At 37.3% G+C, this 20300-nt stretch overlaps 3 protein-coding genes across 3 annotated transcripts; 2 read left to right on the plus strand and 1 right to left on the minus strand.

The window, feature by feature from the left end:
• On the minus strand, window positions 74-2358 carry LOC104736021 (thermospermine synthase ACAULIS5-like). Its single transcript, XM_010455933.2, has 9 exons — window positions 2103-2358; window positions 1952-2018; window positions 1718-1812; window positions 1374-1476; window positions 1190-1278; window positions 940-1096; window positions 760-835; window positions 484-679; window positions 74-375 (listed from the first exon to the last, which is right to left on the minus strand). Exons 1-9 carry the CDS (start codon window positions 2255-2257, stop codon window positions 294-296), a joined length of 1020 nt encoding a protein of 339 aa, XP_010454235.1. The 5' UTR covers window positions 2258-2358; the 3' UTR covers window positions 74-293.
• Window positions 13924-16032, plus strand: LOC104736022. The gene is made up of 5 exons (XM_010455934.1): window positions 13924-14344; window positions 14435-14472; window positions 14614-14884; window positions 15093-15379; window positions 15520-16032. The coding sequence occupies exons 1-5, from the start codon at window positions 14012-14014 to the stop codon at window positions 15962-15964; spliced, it is 1374 nt and encodes a 457-aa protein (XP_010454236.1). The 5' UTR covers window positions 13924-14011; the 3' UTR covers window positions 15965-16032.
• Window positions 16244-19566, plus strand: LOC104736023 (aspartate aminotransferase, cytoplasmic isozyme 1). Its single transcript, XM_010455935.2, has 12 exons — window positions 16244-16387; window positions 16583-16654; window positions 16764-16825; window positions 16914-16997; window positions 17122-17221; window positions 17327-17447; window positions 17603-17766; window positions 17909-18046; window positions 18185-18306; window positions 18695-18789; window positions 18902-19022; window positions 19364-19566. Exons 1-12 carry the CDS (start codon window positions 16334-16336, stop codon window positions 19446-19448), a joined length of 1218 nt encoding a protein of 405 aa, XP_010454237.1. The 5' UTR covers window positions 16244-16333; the 3' UTR covers window positions 19449-19566.

Raw genomic sequence — 20300 nt, forward strand, 5'->3', positions numbered from 1 at the left:
TTGGACTTTTAGATTTAATGTGAAGAAGTTACTAATCAATATAGTTTTGTTAACCAAACTAAACCGGAATAACTTGAGGGAAGATATAGTTTTGTTAACCAAACTAAACCGGAATAACTTGAGGGAACAAGAAGAAAACGAAAGAAGCTCAAGCGATATAAAAAAAAAAAAAGAAAACCGAACCAAAGTAAGACAACGCCCGGTTATGCGCGGAGAAAAGAAACGGGGCTTTTTTTGTTTTTGTTTTTGTGACATGGAGTTTGGTATGAATCTGAAATTGGACCGGTTCTTGATCAAATATGCCGGTACGCCACACCATGACCATGAATGAACCTAGCGTTCTCTTCACTATAGACTTCTGTCTCCTTCTCCAACCTGTCCAATATATTTAGTATCAACTTTTGTAAATAAATCGATTAATTAATTCTTGTGTTTAGAATAAAAAACCAGAGATATATAAAAAAGAAAATGAATGGGAATTACGCTAGAGATATGGTTTTGTTGAGAGTAGCAGCAGAGATGAACGAAGGAGCGTTTAAATACATCAACTCTCCTTCAACTCTCTCTTCGATTCTTCGGTCCATTTCATTAACATCAACGTCAAACTCTTTGTCTGATGCCATCACCCATCCCCACGTGTCCGCAAATGATGGCACATGTGCTGTGTAAGCCTTCACGTCTGTTTTCATTTCAATCATCAAAAAATAGACCAAATAATGTCTCTACAAGAAACACACAAAAGAGGCATCACTGGCTTACACTTGAAGACTTGCTTCATGGTGTTGTAGATTGATGTAAAGACCTCCTTGTGAGTGAATATTCCTGCTGGTCCAGCCTATATTTTTTATACATAAAAAAACAGAATTATATATTTTAGTATCTTTCTCGTAAGTTAAAATATTTTAATTATAAAATACACAAAGAGGAAGAAATTAAGACCTGGGTGACAAAAATGCCGTTAGGGGTAAGCTTGGGTTTGAGGATGTTTTGGTAGAAGGATTTGGTGTAGAGCTGATAACAAGGTCCACCTTCCACTGGATCAGCTAAATCTCCCACTATGATATCAAACTTCTCTTCTCTTTTCTCCAATTCAGCCCTTTTCACATCCATATTTTATATTTTATTAGAGAATTAATTTTAAAGTCATACTATTAACTCTTGTGTTTTATTTTTGTTTTAGTTTCCTTACTTTGCATCTTTGATCACAAGTTCAAGCTTCTTGTTACAAAAAGCTTCGCTGTTAACGGTCAGAAATCTTCTGCAAAAATCAACAACTTCCTAGAAAAAGAATAATAAAAAAAACATATGTTTGTTAAGATCATGCATGAGGGAACGTATATTTCTGTTAGTAAAATTGGAGATCAGAGTCAAACCTGATCAATGTCACACATGACAACTTTCTCGATCGTATTGTGTTTTAGTATTTCTCTTGCAGCAGAACCTTCACCTCCTCCCATTATAAACACAGTCTTGGGGCTATTTCAAAGAGCAATGTGGTTAAGTACATCATAACTAACTAAAATTCCATTTACAGTTCAAAAACCATGTTTATATGAACTGTTTATGTATAGTAACTAGAATTTCTTGTATGCTAGTTTAGGTGCATTGTGAAAAGTACTTTTTTTTTGTGAAATTACTAATTAGTTGAATACTTGAAATCTTTTATACATACATACACAATTAATTTGCAAGTGAAGGAAGACAATTAAGTACATACTTGGGATGGAAGAGGAGGGCCGGGTGAATCAAACATTCATGGTAGATAAACTCATCTCTCTCTGCACTTTGCATTTTGCCGTCGATCACAAGCACCTGTTTTAACTTCATACTAATTAGTCTCCATTTTATATATATCACTACTCTAAATTTTTAGTGATTCATCAAAAAACTATACAAATGAACATATATATGGAACTTGAAAAAAAATATTCAATATTTGACGAAAATGTACCTTTCCGAAACGTTTGGTGTCCAATAAAGCAATATCTTGGTACTCACTAGTTCCTTGATGGAGAACACTGTCAAGAAAATATAAAATAATAAATGATAAAAATATAGCAAAATTAAAATTAAGGGAAAGCGAAGTTGCGACAGAAACGAACCTGTTGAGGGCAAAAGACCACTTGAGATCATCATCGATGGTTTCTTCATACCAATGGCAGTCCTGCTGGTTGGAGTGAAGGGTTTGAATGGGTGATGTGTCTTTGTGAATCACCGGGAACCCATTACCGAACATGATCTCTACGGCTTCACCCATATCCAAGTTGAGAGAAAGAGAGAGAAAGGGTGCGTGAGAGAGAGATAGGGAAAAGGAGTGCTAATGCTTGGTGATGGGATATAATTCTATGGAGACAACCTTTGCGTTTTTATAGAATCTTGTTGGTGTGTAGGATTGTAATATCGTGCGTTATCCACAAGTGAGGGGGAAAATGAAAAAATGTTAGCATGAGTAATGATTACGAAAGATAAAACTCTAAAATCTTCTGCCAGATTTCTGTCGCATGCTTATATTTTTGCATTTTAACGTTTTCAACACTTCCTCATCGTGACATCATAATTATTAGAGAGATTTATATCGTACTAATATATACTCCCTCTGTCTCATAAAAATTGATGTTTTCAGATATTTTTTTGTCCCACAAAGATTGATATTTTGTAAACTTCAAAAAGTAATTATTGAAAATATTTAAAATTTTGAATTGTTATTAGTTTAAAATTAAATAGTATTTCTTTAGTCAAAGAAAAAAATATATTTAAACTCAGTAATCATTGTTTTCTTAAACTGTGTAAAAGCTTCTAAACATCAATCTTTTAGAGACAGAGGGAGGGAGTATTACTTTTTTTGATTCATGATTTACATTACTTCAATTCATGTATTTTGCTTTCCTCTATCTCGATCAAGGGCGGATCCACCTTAACCAAGGGTGGTGCATGTGCACCATATGAAACTATAAATTGTTTAATTTATGTATGAATTCTTAAAGTTAAAGTGGCATAATGGTATGAATGCACCATATTAAAAATGAGGTTATGGGTTCGACGCCCTCTATGTTCCAATTTATAGTTTTTTGCACTTGGTGACAAATTTGGCTAGATCCGCCACTGATCTAGATGATTTCACTTTGGTGTAATTCGTTGTTAGATATGGTATACTTTTGCGTCCTATACAGTATGGGGTAGTAATTAAACTTAATTATGAACATTCTAAATTTTAAGACAGAGGACGTATTTTTTAAAATTGAAAAACTGAACCGAATAAAAAAAATCCAAGGAGTTGAATTAAGATTTCATGATACATAAATTGGTTCTACTAGTTTATTTTTCTTCCGGTTTAAAATTTACCAGAGATGCTTCCGCACCACGGTTGGAAGGGTCGGTTTTGGTTTTAGTTGAAGACATTACTTTCTACTGTCTTTAATTGACATCACTTTATTTTCCCCTCGAACTCTAACATCACACTTTTAAGTTCAATCATGTTTTAAAAGCTATGGCTTTCTCCTACCCAAAAGCCAAAATCTCAGTCCTTGTAACCTTTTTTCCTTTGTTAACCAACCTTTCAACATATCAATTAGTCCCCTTAATATGTTGTTAACAAAGAAAGCTAAATCTCAAAAGATATATGCTAAACACGCTACAATATTACAAATCCCATATGATCATCGGTGCATGCACAAAGTGCTCCCTTACTATTAAAACAAGAGAAAATTAAAAGAAGAAGAATCATCTATGTAACCAAAAGATAAAACCAGTTACAATGTAATTAGGCTTACATAGACCCATCACAACGTACGTAGAGGAGGGAGCGCAGCAAACACGATACCAAGTGGACTCTGGAGATTAGGTGTGCAAATGTAAATGAAATACACATCACTGCAAAACATCATGAATCAACACGCGCAGAATTATGGTGGGATCCACTACTTACATATGTACACTTGTCAGCTCCCCTCTCCAAGATCATATATAATTTGACATTACAAATTTTTATTTTATTTTTGACTAAATTTATTTTTTTATTATTATTTTCTATAGTTTTTGAATCAAAACTCAAACTCATCATCTAAAACCATAAAACAATTCGTAGTCAATAGAAGACTTGGGTGTAGTGATTCCGATGTTAATGTATGTAAATTTTTACACAAGAGTGTATACAAGATTATAAAAATATTGGAAGAAAACAGAAGAAATTAGAGTGGAACCCACGATCTGTGGTATGGGATATGCACTCTTAATTAAGCGTGGAGTTAATCCACTCAAAAGAGAATGATATCTTTGTTGGAGACTCCACTCCCTTTTCTGCTTACTTCTCTTTTGCCTCTAACTTAAAAGATATATCTTTTCTCGAGTTTTAAGTCATTTGGCTGAGCAAAAACGTGCCTTCTCATCATCATAACCATCACCATCCCCATCCCCATCATCATAAATATCATTATGAACACGATCCTCATGTATTTTTGCGCATAAATTAAAAGATCTTGAAATGAAGCCAAACATGCACATGAAACATCCTTTTGTATCATATCTCTCGTTCTGTTTGTAAACGTTTTATATACATGCTGCGTGACTATTTTGAAGAATTAAGACTATCAGAGTCTCAGAAGATTAACCAGAAAGAAAGAAAAAAACACGACGCAGTATATTGGTCAAAAACCAACGATAAACATTACAGCACCAAACGCTTTGAGGAATGGTGATTGACCAAAAAAAACAAAAAAAGTAGCGATATTAGTGGGTTTGTAATATTTCGTCTGTGTCTTGGCAGACAAAACACACGCCACATGCACACCTCACGAAGGAAATATGCGTACCATACTATATGGTTGTAGGTTGTGATGGAACGCTTCATGCACACCTCACGAAGAAATGGAACTTAATTACGTTTTTTCATTTTTCTTTTTTAAATTATATCTTACATAATTTTATATAGATTAGTGATCCTAAGTGTTAACACCATACCCTTTTAAAATATTTAACCTTAAATGAATGCTCAAACTACATTAAATTTGAAAGCATCCGCCTATCATTTAACCTTTTCCCAAGCATTTTTATTTTAGTGTGGGAGGGTCTTTGGAAGATACATATCTATCCTCAAAAGTTATTAGATGCATAACAAAGGATGGTGGCGCATGGTGGAAAAACAAAATCAGTGGCCCAGATGAATGAGCTAATAGGTGAACCATAAAGGACAACCACTTTTATTCGTGTCTTCAAAAGTGGCCTGCCTAATGAATAGCTTGCCGTCGAGTTGTCTTCCACAGGTTATCTAGATTATACACATATAACTTTATAGTAATTGTTCAAGTTAAATAAAACATATAATTGCTGATGATATTTGTGTATTTTTATCCAGCTTGGTTAAAAGATCAAGAAGGATTATGTGGAAGCTGACTTTAGAATGATGTCAAATTATTTATTTAATGAAAGCGTGACTAACTTTCCTCCAACATCTACGTGGTTAAAGTGCTTCCACTTATGACTTACCCGACCACACTCAACCTATGCATTGCATGTATCAATATAGATATATGTGTGCACAAAGTTGTGGGCACAATCAAATCATATGTAGAAAAAACTTATTATTGTTATCATAAAATATCTCACATAGATTATTTATCATACAAAATAACTACACCCTAAAATCTCCTTGGCATTTTGAAATTTGTTAGTAAAATGTTCATATAAGTCATTTAATTAAATAAAACTAAGTAAATGAGCAAAAATGTGCATTTTAGAGTGTCGTATTCCGGAAATCAATAGTCATTTCAAGATAGAACCAAAACACGTTATTTTGAAATTTTGATGAATGCATAATGTCGATGAGAAGAAAACCGTATGAATAAGCTTTACTTACGAAACGTACAACTATATGCATATGAAGAAATAAAAGTAGAAAGCGAAAAAGGCGATGGCGAACTCCTGGTTCCCTAACTCTCTCGTCTCCCCTCTCAACCCTCCGGCTACGGCTGGTCTTCTGTTTCCTCGTAAACAAAAAAACTTTCACAGAACTCAAATTACTACTGTTCCTTGTCATGTAGAAGTTACTTCTCCTTCTACACTTCCTCCCCAACCCCTTCCTGAGGTTGTCTCTACGACTCAGCTCTTGACTTCTTACTTGGTCTCCTCATCAAAATTATCTTTGAATCCCAGATCTGGTTCTCTTCCTTCTGGATCTGAAAATGCTACAGTAGCTACAGTAGCTACAAAAAACTTGAATCCTTCTTCTACTACTGTTCTTTCTCCTTCTTCTCAATCTTTTCATGGCATACTTGGGACTACTCCCTCTCAGTTACCTGTTTCCTCCAACTCTCCTACTCAAAATGCTAAACCAAGTTATGTTGTCATCTCTAAAACTTCTCCCCCTCTCCCCTCCCATTATCCTCCCACTTCTCTAAATGTCCCGTTACCTCCTAAAACTGCTACTGATCCAATTTCATATGCCTCAAAAGTAAAACCATCTGTAGATAAATCCTTGAAAAGGTTATCCCCTGTCTCTTACTCTCCATCAGGGGTCCCAAGAGTTGAAATTCCTGATGAAGTTTTCCAGAAAGGAGCCGAACTTCATAAAGACTTTATCATCTGCAAATTCTTTGGTCGGATACCGCCCTACCACCTTACTCAGAGTGTCCTAAACTACATGTGGGGTAAAGGTAAACACCTGGAAATCCATCTCTCCCCAGCAGGAAACTCTGTTCTTGTTAGACTGCCAAATAATTACATTAGACAGAAAGTTCTAGAAAAGAGAATATGGTATGTGGAGACTACTATGTTTCATGTGTCCCAGTGGTCTACCTCTTTCGACGAATCTTCTCCTTCTCTACAGTGCATCCCACTCTGGGCCCACCTAAAAGATGTTCCTTTTGACCTCATCCACCAACAAGGACTTAGTCACATTGCTGGACTCATTGGTGAACCAAAAGAAACAGATGACTGGACCATTAATCTTACCAGTATAAGTACTGCTCATGTAAAGGTGGAGGTTGATTCCACTAAGCCGCTGCCCCCAGTTCTTGAAGTTCTAAGGACAGATGGATCACTCTTCACTGTGAAGGTTGAATACCCTTGGGTGCCTCCGATTTGCTCCCACTGTAAGGAAGTGGGTCATATTCTAAGGAACTGTTTGCTAGCTCCACCTCCTGCAGCGCCTTCTCCACCTACTGCACCCACAAACTCTTCTGGTGCGCAGGTTGTCCCTCATACATGTTATCTCTGTAAAGAAGTTGGTCATTTTATGAGAAATTGTCCAACAGCGGCTAACTGTTGGACCCCTGTTACTGCTAAAGCAAAGAGAAACCATGTTCCTAATAGTAATCATGTCAAGCACACTGCTCCAGCCGCTCAAACTGATCATGTTGCTCAAACTGTTTCTGAAACTCATGTGACTACTAATTTACCTTTTGAGTTAACTCCTGCGTCACATATTAAGTCAACTCATGTTGCTCCAGTACCTACCACTAAGCCAGCTTCTGTGTCACCTACTGAGACATCCCAAATAGAGGAGCCTACCACTGAGCCAGCTCCTGTGTCATCTACTGAGACATCTCAATTAGAGGAGCATATGGTTATTGATGCTACTCCATATAAAGAAACTAATCAGTCGGTTATTACCTCTGAGTCTCCAATTGCTGCTGACTCTCCTATGGATGTTCAGGTGGATTGTGTTTTGGCTCTGAAAGCAGAGTTTGTGTCTCGTCCTATTGTGGTCTCAGACAATTCGCTTGCCTTACCTTTAACCAATAAATATGATGGCCTGAAAACAACCCCCACTTCGTTTAACCCTTTTATCCCCTCTGAGCCACCATACACCAACACTAACCCTCCAAAGTCCCTCTCACCTACCAAAAATCCTCCTTGTATACCTGAAAATCCAGATCCAAACTCCTACTCAGTAATAACCTCTCAACCCCTGTTTATACCTTCACCCATTAATTCTAATGTTTCTTCTTCTACTCTTGGTCAGAGTCCTCTTTTTACCCAGAAAGAGGCTCAATCCAAACCCCAATGAGTCCCCATATATCTTTTTGGAATGTCCGCGGCCTAAATGACCCGGATAAGCATCGACCTTTTGTACAATGGCTCTATACTAATCAGCCAGTTGTGGGTGCTATTTTGGAAACACACATAAAAGAACCAAATTTGAATCAAGTTATGCAAAAAGTTTGCCCTGGCTGGCAGTTTACCTCCAACCATGATACTGATGACGATGGAAGGATCATAATTATCTGGAAACCTTCAACTACTGTCCAAGTGCTTCACCAGTCTAGGCAATCAATCACCTGCAAAATTCAGATTCAAAAGGAAACAAGCTTTATTTTCACTGCTGTCTATGCTTCAAACATCAGAGAAGAGAGAACTCATTTGTGGGATGACCTCCAAGAAATTCAGACAACTCTTTTCCTTGAAAATCAAAACTGGATAATTGGTGGTGACTTTAACCAGATCATCCATCATGAAGAGCATTCTTCAACCCATGTCAACCACCTCACCAGAGATATGATGGAAATGAAAGATCACTTACTATCTCTGGGCATCTTTGACCTTAGATTTCAAGGTTGTAACCATACTTGGACAAATAACAGACCAGAAGAGCCTATCACAAAGAAGTTGGATAGAGTGTTAGTCAATGATAATTGGATCAGTAGCTTTCCAAACAGCGTAGCCTCCTTCTTACCTCAAGAATTCTCTGATCATACTCCTTGCATTATTGATCTTTCCTGTCCTCTCCCAGTTGTTGGCACAAAACCCTTCAAATTCTTTAACTTCCTTTCCAACCACCCTCTTTTTCTATCCCACGTTGAGGCTGCATGGATTGATAGTGGAGACAGAGTTTTAGATCTTTCATTACTAGGGTTTAAGCTGAAAATTATAAAGAGAGTACTAAAAACACTAAATAAAGAGAGTTTTTCAGATATTCAAAGGCGAGTGAGTGTTACTAACGATTTGTTAAAAGTTGTGCAGGTACAAGCTCTTGATAATCCATCCTCTGACTCATTCCAAGCTGAAAGGGATCTCCACTCTAAATGGATCTTCCTTAGGGGAATTGAGGAGTCTTTCTTCAAGCAGAAGTCTAGAATCAATTGGTTACAGTTAGGGGATCAAAACACTTCTTTCTTCTATAGAGTTGCAGTTGCTAGAGCATCGTACAACTCTATCAGATCTCTTTGCGTGGATACTGGACCATCTACGTCTGACCCCCTTGAAATGAGTAACATTGCTGTCTCTCACTTCCAACAGATTCTTGCCCCTCATGATCTGCCGCATATCACTTCTCCATTCTCTTGGTTTATAGAGCTTCAGAACTTCCACTGCAGTGAGCGCCATAAAACAGTCATTTCTTCTTTTCCTACTGCTGCTGAAATCACATCGACCCTCCTCAAGCTGAACCCAAACAAATCTCCCGGGCCTGATGGATTCACTTCAGCTTTCTTTAAAGTAGCTTGGCCAATTGTTGGTTCTGAAGTTGTGTCAGCCATTCAACGTTTCTTCACTTCAGGGTTCCTCCCATCTGCCACAAATGCAACAATACTGACGTTAGTCCCTAAAAAACCAGGCTCTACTTCTATCTCTGACTACAGACCAATATCGTGCTGCAATACAACTTACAAAACAATTTCAAAGCTGTTGGTGAAAAGACTGAAAGTCATCCTTACAGAAGTAATTCTTCCTAATCAAACTGCTTTTATTCAAGGAAGATTACTTATAGAGAATACACTGCTAGCCTCAGAAATTGTACAAGGTTATCATAAGTTTGGAGGACCAAAGAGAATAACTTTAAAAGTTGATATTGCCAAAGCTTTTGATACTATCAGGTGGGAATTCATATTTCAATGCCTAAGAAGTCTCCAAATCCCTGAATCTTTCTTAAGATGGCTAGAAGCCTGCATTTGCACAACGTCCTTCTCTGTTGGGTTTAATGGAACTACTCATGGTTACTTTAAAGGTAAAAGAGGGCTCAGGCAAGGTGACCCCCTTTCACCTTACTTGTTTGTCCTCTGCATGAATTGTTTGTCCATAGCTCTAGATAAAGCAGCAACGGAAGGGAGTTTCAACTACCATCCTAAATGCAAGAAGACAAGACTTACACACCTCTGCTTTGCTGATGATTTACTGATCTTTTCTGATGGCTCTCTCCAATCTATCACAAGTATCTTGGAGGTGTTGAAGGATTTTGAAAGTAGATCAGGCCTGGCAGTAAGCATCCAAAAGATATCATTGTTTGCTGCAGGTTTTAAGACACATGAATTAGATCAACTCCAACAAGTTACAAAACTCTCAATTGGTTCCCTTCCGATTAGATACCTTGGTATTCCCCTATATTCCAAGAAGATCACCTTGTTGCAGTGTGCTCCTCTAATCCAGGCAATAAAATCCAGGCTTCACTCTTGGACGGTCAAATCTTTATCCTTTGCAGGAAGGCTGCAACTGCTATCTACTGTTATTGCAGGAATTATTAACTTCTGGTCAAGCTCTTTTATCCTTCCTAAAGGCTGCATCTCAGAAATTGACTCCATATCTGCTAAGTTCCTTTGGAAAGGTAAAACAGAAGGGCATATTGCGGCCAGAGTATCTTGGGAGAATGTGACTCGTAGTAAGGAAGAAGGAGGCCTTGGGTTAAAGGACATTTTAACATGGAATATTGCTTCTGCCCTTAAGCTGATTTGGTTGTTGTTTTTCAGACCTAGCTCCATTTGGGCTCACTGGTACACTACAGAGATGTTAGATGGAAACATTAACAACTTCTGGGTCATCAATACAAGACAGAAATTTTCATGGCTAGCAAATCAGTTGCTGCAACTTCGTGATTTAGCTTACCCATGGATCAAACAATCTGTAGGTAATGGGGAAAACTGCTACTTCTGGTCAAGCAACTGGTCTCCATTTGGAAAAATCAGAGATTATCTTTCACAAGAAGGATCAGTGAGATTAGGTATCCCTCAGTCATCAACTTTAGCCGAGCTGTGGGAGAATGGGAACTGGATCATGCCTCCTGCTAGGTCTGAATCTCTTGTGAGAATCCAAGCTTATCTCTCAACAATTTCACTTTCAGAAACTCAAGACTCATATGAGTGGTGGCCTAATAATCAGATTTCCGAAAAATATATCACAAGTGACATTTACCACCTGCTCCGTGATCAAAAACCGTTAGTTACCTGGTCTAGAGAGGTATGGTTTTCTGGAGGAATTCCTAAACATAAATTTCTTACTTGGTTGATGGTACTAAACAGAAGTCCGACTATGGATAGGATGTTGAAGTGGGGACTAACAAGCGACCCCACATGCCTTCTTTGCAATGCCAATCCAGAATCACGCTCCCACTTGTTCTTTGATTGTAGTTTCTCAGGTGCCATATGGGCTAATATCTCTCACAGATGCAACTTTAGATCATCTCAAGATTGGGATACTCTTCTCTCCCAGCTTCGAGTATACTCCACCTCCAAGCCAAACAGAAAACTTCTACTAATTGCTTGGCAAGCTTCGATATACTTCATCTGGACGGAACGAAACAATCGTCTGCATCGAAACACTTTCAAATCGGTGGATACTTTGATCCGTGATGTTGATCGTTTGGTCCGGAACAAAATAGCCAGCATACGCCTCTCAAACCCACGCCAAGCATCACAAATGCTTCAGATTTGGTTCTCCTAAGATTCTCTGATCATCATCACTCTTCATCGTCTCTTTCAACTCTCCGTCGTCTCTCTGTTTGTTTTGACTACTTGTGATCTCCGTCAATCAAATTGGGTATTTGATTATTAGTTTTATGGGCCAGCTATCATGTACTAAGTAGATTCAAAATTTGGTTCTTTTATTGTGTGTTTGGGCTAATTAGCCTATTAAGCCTTTTAGGCTTTGTAACATTTGCTTTCTCGTACTTTTAAATAGAAGATCGATTATAAAAAAAAAAAAAAGCTTTACTTACGAACTTTGTCCAAAAAAAAAAAAAAGCTTTACTTACGAACAATAAATCATCTCAAGTTATAAATATGAACTTAGAAGAGGTTGAAGACAAAAAAAAAAAAAAGAGAGAGCGGGGAAGACAATGCCGAGAAGAGAGACCCAAGCTACCAATTTAACTAATTACTCAGTTTATTTCACTAACTTAAACTTAGCAATGGTTCCGTAAATTAATAGACAACTGAAACTATATATACTAAGTTTGCTATAGAAGTTACTCTTCCAAAACAAGAGCACCCCACACATGTACGTCTTCCTAAGTTGCTAATGTGTCTTCATAGACGTTACCAAGTCTCTTTGTTTTTTTTTTTTTTGAACATCAAAATATTACTTGAAGTCTCTAAAAGCTGATAGCAGGCTAACAAAATGTTTTTAGTTGATTACATAGCAAACCTCGTTCTACCACTAAAGGAAGGCTCGCATATATAGGAGCATAAACAAAACTCGAAAAGAATGAAAACAAGAAGTTTAAAACATAATCAAAGAAGATGATGATGAACGATAGGTTTTACGAATTCACATCAATCCATATGATTGATCATACGTCTTGACCATATCATGATCTAGCGATTCACTATCACAGAAGTTTCTACATATGAGATCTCAAATTAATAATACTACATGAATATTACAACTTTAGCGCATTTATGAGTGGAAACAGATCAACTCCAAAACCACTCATGCTTGGTTTGCGTTACGACCTGGTTACGTGATTCAAAGTTTCAAACTCTACTTCGCTAATTTCAGATTATGACTTATGATGTTGCACACTTTCTCAAATCTTCCAAATAATATTGAACCAATCAACGGCTACTATCTATATAACTAAGCTGTCTAATTTTTCTTAACATTTTCTTTATGTGGAAAAAATAAATAGAATTTTACATCCTTAGTTAATTTTTTTCATCTTATTTGCTATAAAACATCTAGCTGTAAATGAAGAAATAGTGGTCAAAAATTAAATAAGTTGGTTAACTTTTTTTTTTTCCTCAAAATAAGTTGGTTAACATTTAGGGAATTTGGCACCAATAACCCCAAAAAAAACTATATTTATCTGACTGACCATTATAACCACTTAAAGGTGATATTCCATATATTTTGTGTATTATAAACTATTTTGTCCTTCTCCTAACCACCACCCTCACCACCTTTACTTCCTTGCCACCACCACCCATACTCCCTATCACCACCATTACCATCCCCACCTTTTACCACCATCACCCCTAGGGTTCTTCTCGATAGGATAATCTCTAGGGTTTAGATTTCCTCCAGCCACCATCACCATTGACGACCAACTCCGGTCACCGGAAACCGCTACCTCCGACCACCGCCGCCACCTCTGGCCGCCAGCCACTACCATCCTCCTCAACTACCACTACCATCATAACACTAAAACTGTCATTTCAACTACCCCTAATCCTATTCTTCTAATTTATTTAAATTATGTGCTATATTCTTCATACTATTTATTATATTGGTTATCTCACAAATTGACCCTAACATTTATCCACTTAAATAACATATATTCAATGCAACTTTTTTAAAAATATCAAACTATTTAAACACACTAATATAAATGATATCCTTCAAATTAAAACACATATTAATAATCTATTGCTATATTACTGCGTCTTTTATAACAATATACATTAATTGCTGTTTAGCAAATAATCTCAAAATTGAAAAGAAAAGGCTAATTAATTAAAACAGTTAGGGTTAATGATTCCTCAATTCAGTTCAAGGGAAAGGAAGAAAAGTTAGAAAACCAACCATATTTATTTTCCCTGGTTTACACTTCACACCTAGTTTGGTTAACTCTTAACTCTTTTCCTAGTTTGAGTTAATTGGTTCTTTTTTTTTTTGAACAAACCGGTTTAATTAGTTAACCAAAACGATTTTTCACAACCAAAAAAAAAGGGATAATTTTTTTTACCCGAAGGAAGAGAAACGTGTAAACATCGTCTGGTTGGAAAATGGCGAAATATCTTCTTTAACATCACACTACTTCTTCTTCTTCTCCAACTATCCCGTTAAACTACTAAACTCAGGGACGGGAACCATGGCGGTCACCTCGTTCGCCGTCCTTCCTCCGTTCAATTACACCTCCACCACAACCGATAGATCTTCTTCTTCTTACTCATCTTCGAAACTTCTCCGCATATCTCAATCCCGTTCAAATCCTCGTTATTCAAATGTGCTTGTCTCTTGCTCGCTGAATCAACCTTCTGATGATGCTTCCGACGCTGCTCTTTTCCTCGAATCCAATTCAATCGCTGATTACATGAGGTTCAAGCGCCGCTCCGACGCCGGAAATGGCACAAGCGAGTTACAGACAGCAATCGTCGGTTATAAGAAACGTTTCCCTTGGATTCTTCTCAACCCTTTCCTTCAGGTTACCTCACCATCTCTGTTTATGTACTGGGTTTTTACATAAATTGAGAAAGTTCACATCTTTATCGATTTCATCATCTCTGTGTTGCAGGTAGATTTAGTCTCAACGATTCATATTGCAGATAAAGAGTGAGCCTTTCTTCTATTGTAGTTACCACTTATTGATGTTGTCTTTGTTTTTGTTTACCATAGTAGTGCGTTTGATTGGGTTTTTAGCTAGTTTCTTGTAATGATGACATATACGGTTTGGGTTTGGGTTTGGGTGTGTAGGTACTTTACAGCTCTGCAAAAGGAGCTTGAACAATATGATTCTATCTTGTATGAGATGGTGGCTAGTAAAGAGACCTTGGAGAACAGAAGAAACCCAATTGCAGCCAAGAAGCTCAAGAGTTCTCGTTCAAAAGGCTTTAGTATTCTCGGGTTCATTCAGCGGCAGATGGCAAGAGTACTTACACTTGATTTTCAGCTAGATTGTTTAGATTACGAAACTGAGAATTGGTACCATGCTGATCTCGATTTCGAGACATTCCAGTTGCTTCAGGTTTGTTTCCAAAACTATTAGAGTTACCACTGTCAGTTTTGAGTAGTATTCTCTGGCTTCCACATTGTTGGCTTGTCTGTATCTTGGTTATAGTTTTTGGGATGGTGGGAATCGTTATTACTTGATAGCGTAGAGAGTGCAGTAACTATCAGTTGTGTGATGTCTGATTAATCTCTTCTCTATTGGTGCTCTTTCAAATTTGATGCAGAAGGAGAAAGGTGAAAGCTTCTTCTCATTTGCCAGGGACATGACTATTAGATCAACAAAAGCAATGATACAGCCAGCTCTGGCAACTGAAGGTCGTGATACTTGGAGGTCAAAGCTTCTATGGGTTTCAAGGGTTTTTCCTATGCCTCTTGTGGGTCTTTTTCTAATTGGGGCATTTTGTGCTGACTTTGGAGATCAGACGTCAGACTATCCAGAATTGGAAGCGCTTTCACGGCTTGACTTTGGAGCTGCTATGAAAGTTTTCCTTGCTAAGAGATTAACATCCGAGTAAGCACACCCTTGTAAATATTTCTGAGGTTTACTTGACACAAGTCTTTTCCACAAAGATAGGGTAACGGGCATGCAAAGATGTGTATAGGCTAGTAGTGGGAAGTTAACAATTGCATATTTTGTGTGTGTGTGTGAAGGCTAACGCAAGAGACATCAGATATAGAGGAGAAATCAGTGATCATAGGTGAGAGAAACCGAGCAGCAACTGAAGCATTAAGAAGAGCAATGGAGCAAGGGCACAAGAGAATCGCGATACTGTATGGCGGAGGGCACATGCCTGACCTGGGGAGACGACTTAGAGAAGAGTTTGATCTTGTTCCTTCAGAGGTAAGATGGGTAACAGCTTGGTCTATCAGGAATCCAACGGACATGGAGACAACTTCTTTCCCGATCCTCAGGAGAATGGCGGAGGCTCTGCGCTGGCGGTTGAACCGATACCAAACATTGGCATTGCTAATATTCTCATCAGTCCTTGCAGTGGATTTGTGCTTTTGGGAGCTCTTCTTTAATTCGACGATTGACTGGGCTTCTCATATAGGTGCGGAGTTGTACCAGTTTGTAGATGATACAAAAATTGTGTGACTGACGCAAAAGAAAGAAACCATGTACAAAACATACAGTCTTAAAAACAAAAATAGCTTTATTACACAGTCGCTATTGTAAAAACAAAAATCTATTGAATTATATTTAACCAAAAAATAGTAAGAAAAATAATTATTACAAAAAGGAAAATAGAAGATTTGTCAAAAAAAGAAAAATGGAAATTAAAAAGGTTCGACTTGTTGGGCAAGTTCAACTGGTAATGGTTGTACTTGTATCTATAAAGCAGCAGCAGCGCCCACAGTTAAAGTCAAAAAAAAGTTGGAATCATTAAAACTTTTGTCAAAGGAAAAATAAAGAATATAAATTGTCATTCAACTCGTTCCTCGATCTCCACTGTTTGCTAATCCAATGGAGTCCGTCTTTTCAAACGTCGCTCGTGCTCCCGAAGATCCTATTCTCGGTGTACGTTACTTCTTCGCTATTCTCTCTTGATCGATCTTACTGAGTTGATTTTTCATTCCGTCTTTGCTTGGATCTATATACCTGTCGTGATCCATATGTGTGTTCTCACTAGAACTCAGTTTTGGATATGATTCTTATTTAGCTATTTTGAGATAAAGGTTTTAAATTTATGATTTTTTGTTTGGAAAAAAACAGGTGACGGTTGCTTACAACAATGATCCAAGTCCTGTTAAGATCAATTTGGGTGTCGGTGCCTATCGTACTGAGGTAACGAATCATCTTAATTGGTCTCAGTTGGATTCGATTAACCGTTTCTGCAAGCTTTGATATTTATTTTTGATTAATTTCTTTGTTTTTTTTTTTTTTTTTAATAAAGGAAGGGAAGCCCCTCGTTCTTGATGTGGTGCGAAAAGCAGAGCAACAGCTCGTGAACGACCCGTGAGTTTTGCAACAATATTATTACTTTGTCGTGTACTTGTCTTTTTCTTGTTAAATGCCTAAAAACTTTTCTCTACTCTCATGTAAGGTCCCGGGTGAAGGAATACATCCCCATTGTTGGAATTTCTGATTTTAACAAGTTAAGCGCCAAGCTCATCTTAGGTGCTGATAGGTAATATATTTCTACTGTTGATTTATCATCTTCTTAGCTGTGTTTGTTTGTTTGTTTGTTGCTCTATAATTCACCCCCTTTAGTTCATAGTGTATGATAACATTCTCGTTTTTTTGTTGGGCAGTCCTGCAATTGCAGAGAGTAGAGTTGCTACAATCCAGTGCTTGTCTGGTACCGGTTCGTTGAGAGTTGGGGCTGAGTTTCTCAAAAAGCACTACCACCAAGTATACTTCTCTCTTTTTTTTTTTATAGTTTTTGATTAGTTTTGACGGAGGTTGAATTAGGTAAATCATTAGAACTGTTGCTAACTGTGGTTCTTATTCTTCCAGAGTGTCATTTACATTCCAAAACCAACTTGGGGGAACCATCCCAAAGTTTTCAACCTGGCTGGCTTGTCTGTGGAGTATTTCCGCTACTACGACCCTTCAACCCGTGGACTCGACTTCCAAGGTTGATTTCTTTTTTATTGTTCCATGAATTGTGTCTTTCACCTTCCCTGTTGTCACACTTGCAAATGAAGTTATTTTAAGATTGCATTCTGTCAAAACATTTCATAAAAGGGCATTTGATACAAACTTTAACCTTCAATGTCAAAAAAATAACAGGCTTGCTTGAGGATCTTGGTGCTGCACCATCTGGAGCTATTGTCTTACTTCATGCATGTGCACACAATCCCACTGGAGTTGACCCAACCTTTGAACAGTGGGAACAGATTCGACAACTTATGAGATCTAAAAGCTTATTACCCTTTTTCGACAGTGCATATCAGGTAACTCATTAAGGAATTCTTCCTTCGTTGCTTTATTAAACTGTTGTTTACAAACAAATGAAAACCTGTTATAGAGTATGCTTGAGTCTTATCTAATGTAGAAAATCAGCAGCCTGACTCCTTTTTCCTATCCCTTTTGTAGGGTTTTGCTAGTGGTAGCCTTGACACTGATGCACAGTCAGTCCGTACCTTTGTTGCTGATGGCGGTGAATGCTTGATCGCTCAGAGTTATGCCAAAAATATGGGACTTTATGGGGAGCGTGTTGGTGCCCTTAGCATTGTAAGGAACCAAACTTCTCGATTTCATCTTTGCTTCTATTCATCTGACATTGTCATTAGTCAAAAATGGAATCTAATGGTGTAGTACAAGAATACAGTATACTAGAAGTGCATCTAATCTTTGTGATATAATGTGTAGGTCTGCAAGTCAGCAGATGTGGCCAGTAAGGTTGAGAGCCAAGTGAAACTTGTTGTGCGTCCCATGTATTCTAGCCCACCTATTCATGGAGCATCCATTGTTGCCACCATTTTGAAAAGCAGGTAAAATGTGTATCCTCGGAGACAGAGCAACTAATAAATCCAAGCTTTAATTTTCTATTACTAGTGAATATTTTTTTGTTGGGGAAGGAACCTTTACTCCTGAGTTAATGTAGTACAAGTACATTTTTCTAGATAGATATACTAGCAGGGAAGCTTACATAATAATTCTCGAGATAATAGGCAAGTAGACAGAGAGATCTCTACCGTTTCTTCTGTTAGCAGTATTTGATAGCTTATGCTGTGTTGAAAATGGTTATGCCAAGTTTTTTGGAATCATGCAAAAATCACTAGTACTGTCATTTGCGCATTATCTAACTTTAAAATGAATCTCTTTATGGAATTAGTTTTTGCTCCAAGTTTCTAATTTTCTTTGTGCGCATCTTGGCAGTGATATGTACAACAACTGGACCATCGAGCTGAAAGAAATGGCTGACCGCATTAAGAGCATGCGCCAACAGTTATTTGATGCTATTCAAGCTAGAGGTTTTCATAAAGCTTGTTTTCTCTTATATTCCATTCCTTTTATCTTCTTCCCGGGTTTGCATAATCATTACTCTGCATTTTCTTTGTTCTTGACACGTTATCTGGCTTGCAGGTACACCTGGTGACTGGAGTCACATTATCAAACAGATCGGGATGTTTACTTTTACCGGATTGAACAAGGAGCAAGTTGAATTCATGACCAAAGAGTTTCACATTTACATGACCTCTGACGGGTGAGTCAACTTAATATCCCATCGTTTCTTGTTAATATCTTTAGGCATATGAGAGAGTTTGGTTTCTGAAATGCATAAAACCATGATTATATATATGATATGAAGATAGTTCTAAGATACTCTCGCCAAAGTATGAGAGGAAATAATGAGACATATTTAGAAGTACGTACATCCACGAATTTCATTATGTTCTTCCTAGGTATGTGAACCAAGATATAGTTGCTTTGAAGTTTTGAGAAAGTGATAGATCTGAATATCACATTCTTGCTACAGAAATTATAGTGAAACAAAGGGAAATTAGAATTAGTAAATAACAGAAGGGTGATTTTGATGTATTGCAGGAGAATAAGCATGGCAGGTCTAAGTTCGAAAACAGTGCCTCACCTTGCTGATGCTATGCATGCTGCAGTCACCCGCCTCGGCTAAACTAGCGACCATATATAATTTGTTGTTTCTACAAATAAAATGCGAAAAACAGAACAGCGTTTTTGTTGGCTAATACTATGAATGATTTTTCTTATGGTATCATATGTTTCCTCATGTCTTTGATGTTTTAACCAAACTGAGGATTGTGACATTGAAATCTACAATTTCCAACGAAAATATTTGTTACTTTGATTGAATTCTCTTGCAACCAACATTTGCTTCATATAAAAAAGTAAAATTATATGAACTCATGATTCTCCACATGAGAGAATTCATGTAGGCAAATAGATTAATTTATTGTATGGCCAAACATTGTTTATTGCAGAAATTCCAAATATCTTGTTATTTTTTATTTGATCACTTAGCATATAAGTTTTGGTTTGGTTCTCGCTGGAGATAGAGAAAGCTTTGGCACACGTAAGAGAAATTATGATGTGCTTGTATTAAAAAAAAAAAAACTTTGTCGGAATTGTAGGTAGACTCATTTGTTTAAAGCCCCTAGCTAAAAAAATGTCAATACATGAGGGAGTTGGATGAGAAAGTGAGATCATAAATGCCACTTTTTCAAATGATAATTTACACGACGTGATTAAACGATTAAACCATAAAGGATATTGAAATCAAATCCTTTAAATTATACAGAAATGTTTAGACTTGGTACAGAGTCGGGATGTTACATGCCCCCATGCCACTACTGTACACCAACGAATTAGTCAATCAGATTTTAAAATTCGATTGTGTCACTTTTCTGACGATAATTTTCCTACAACCAAATTCCAGCCATATTTAATTTTTCTTACAACTAAAGTCTAGATCAGAATTATATTATAGGGATTAGTAATAACGATCCGC

Source organism: Camelina sativa, chromosome 13 (assembly GCF_000633955.1).
Source record: "Camelina sativa cultivar DH55 chromosome 13, Cs, whole genome shotgun sequence".
Classification (NCBI taxonomy): Eukaryota; Viridiplantae; Streptophyta; class Magnoliopsida; order Brassicales; family Brassicaceae; genus Camelina; species Camelina sativa.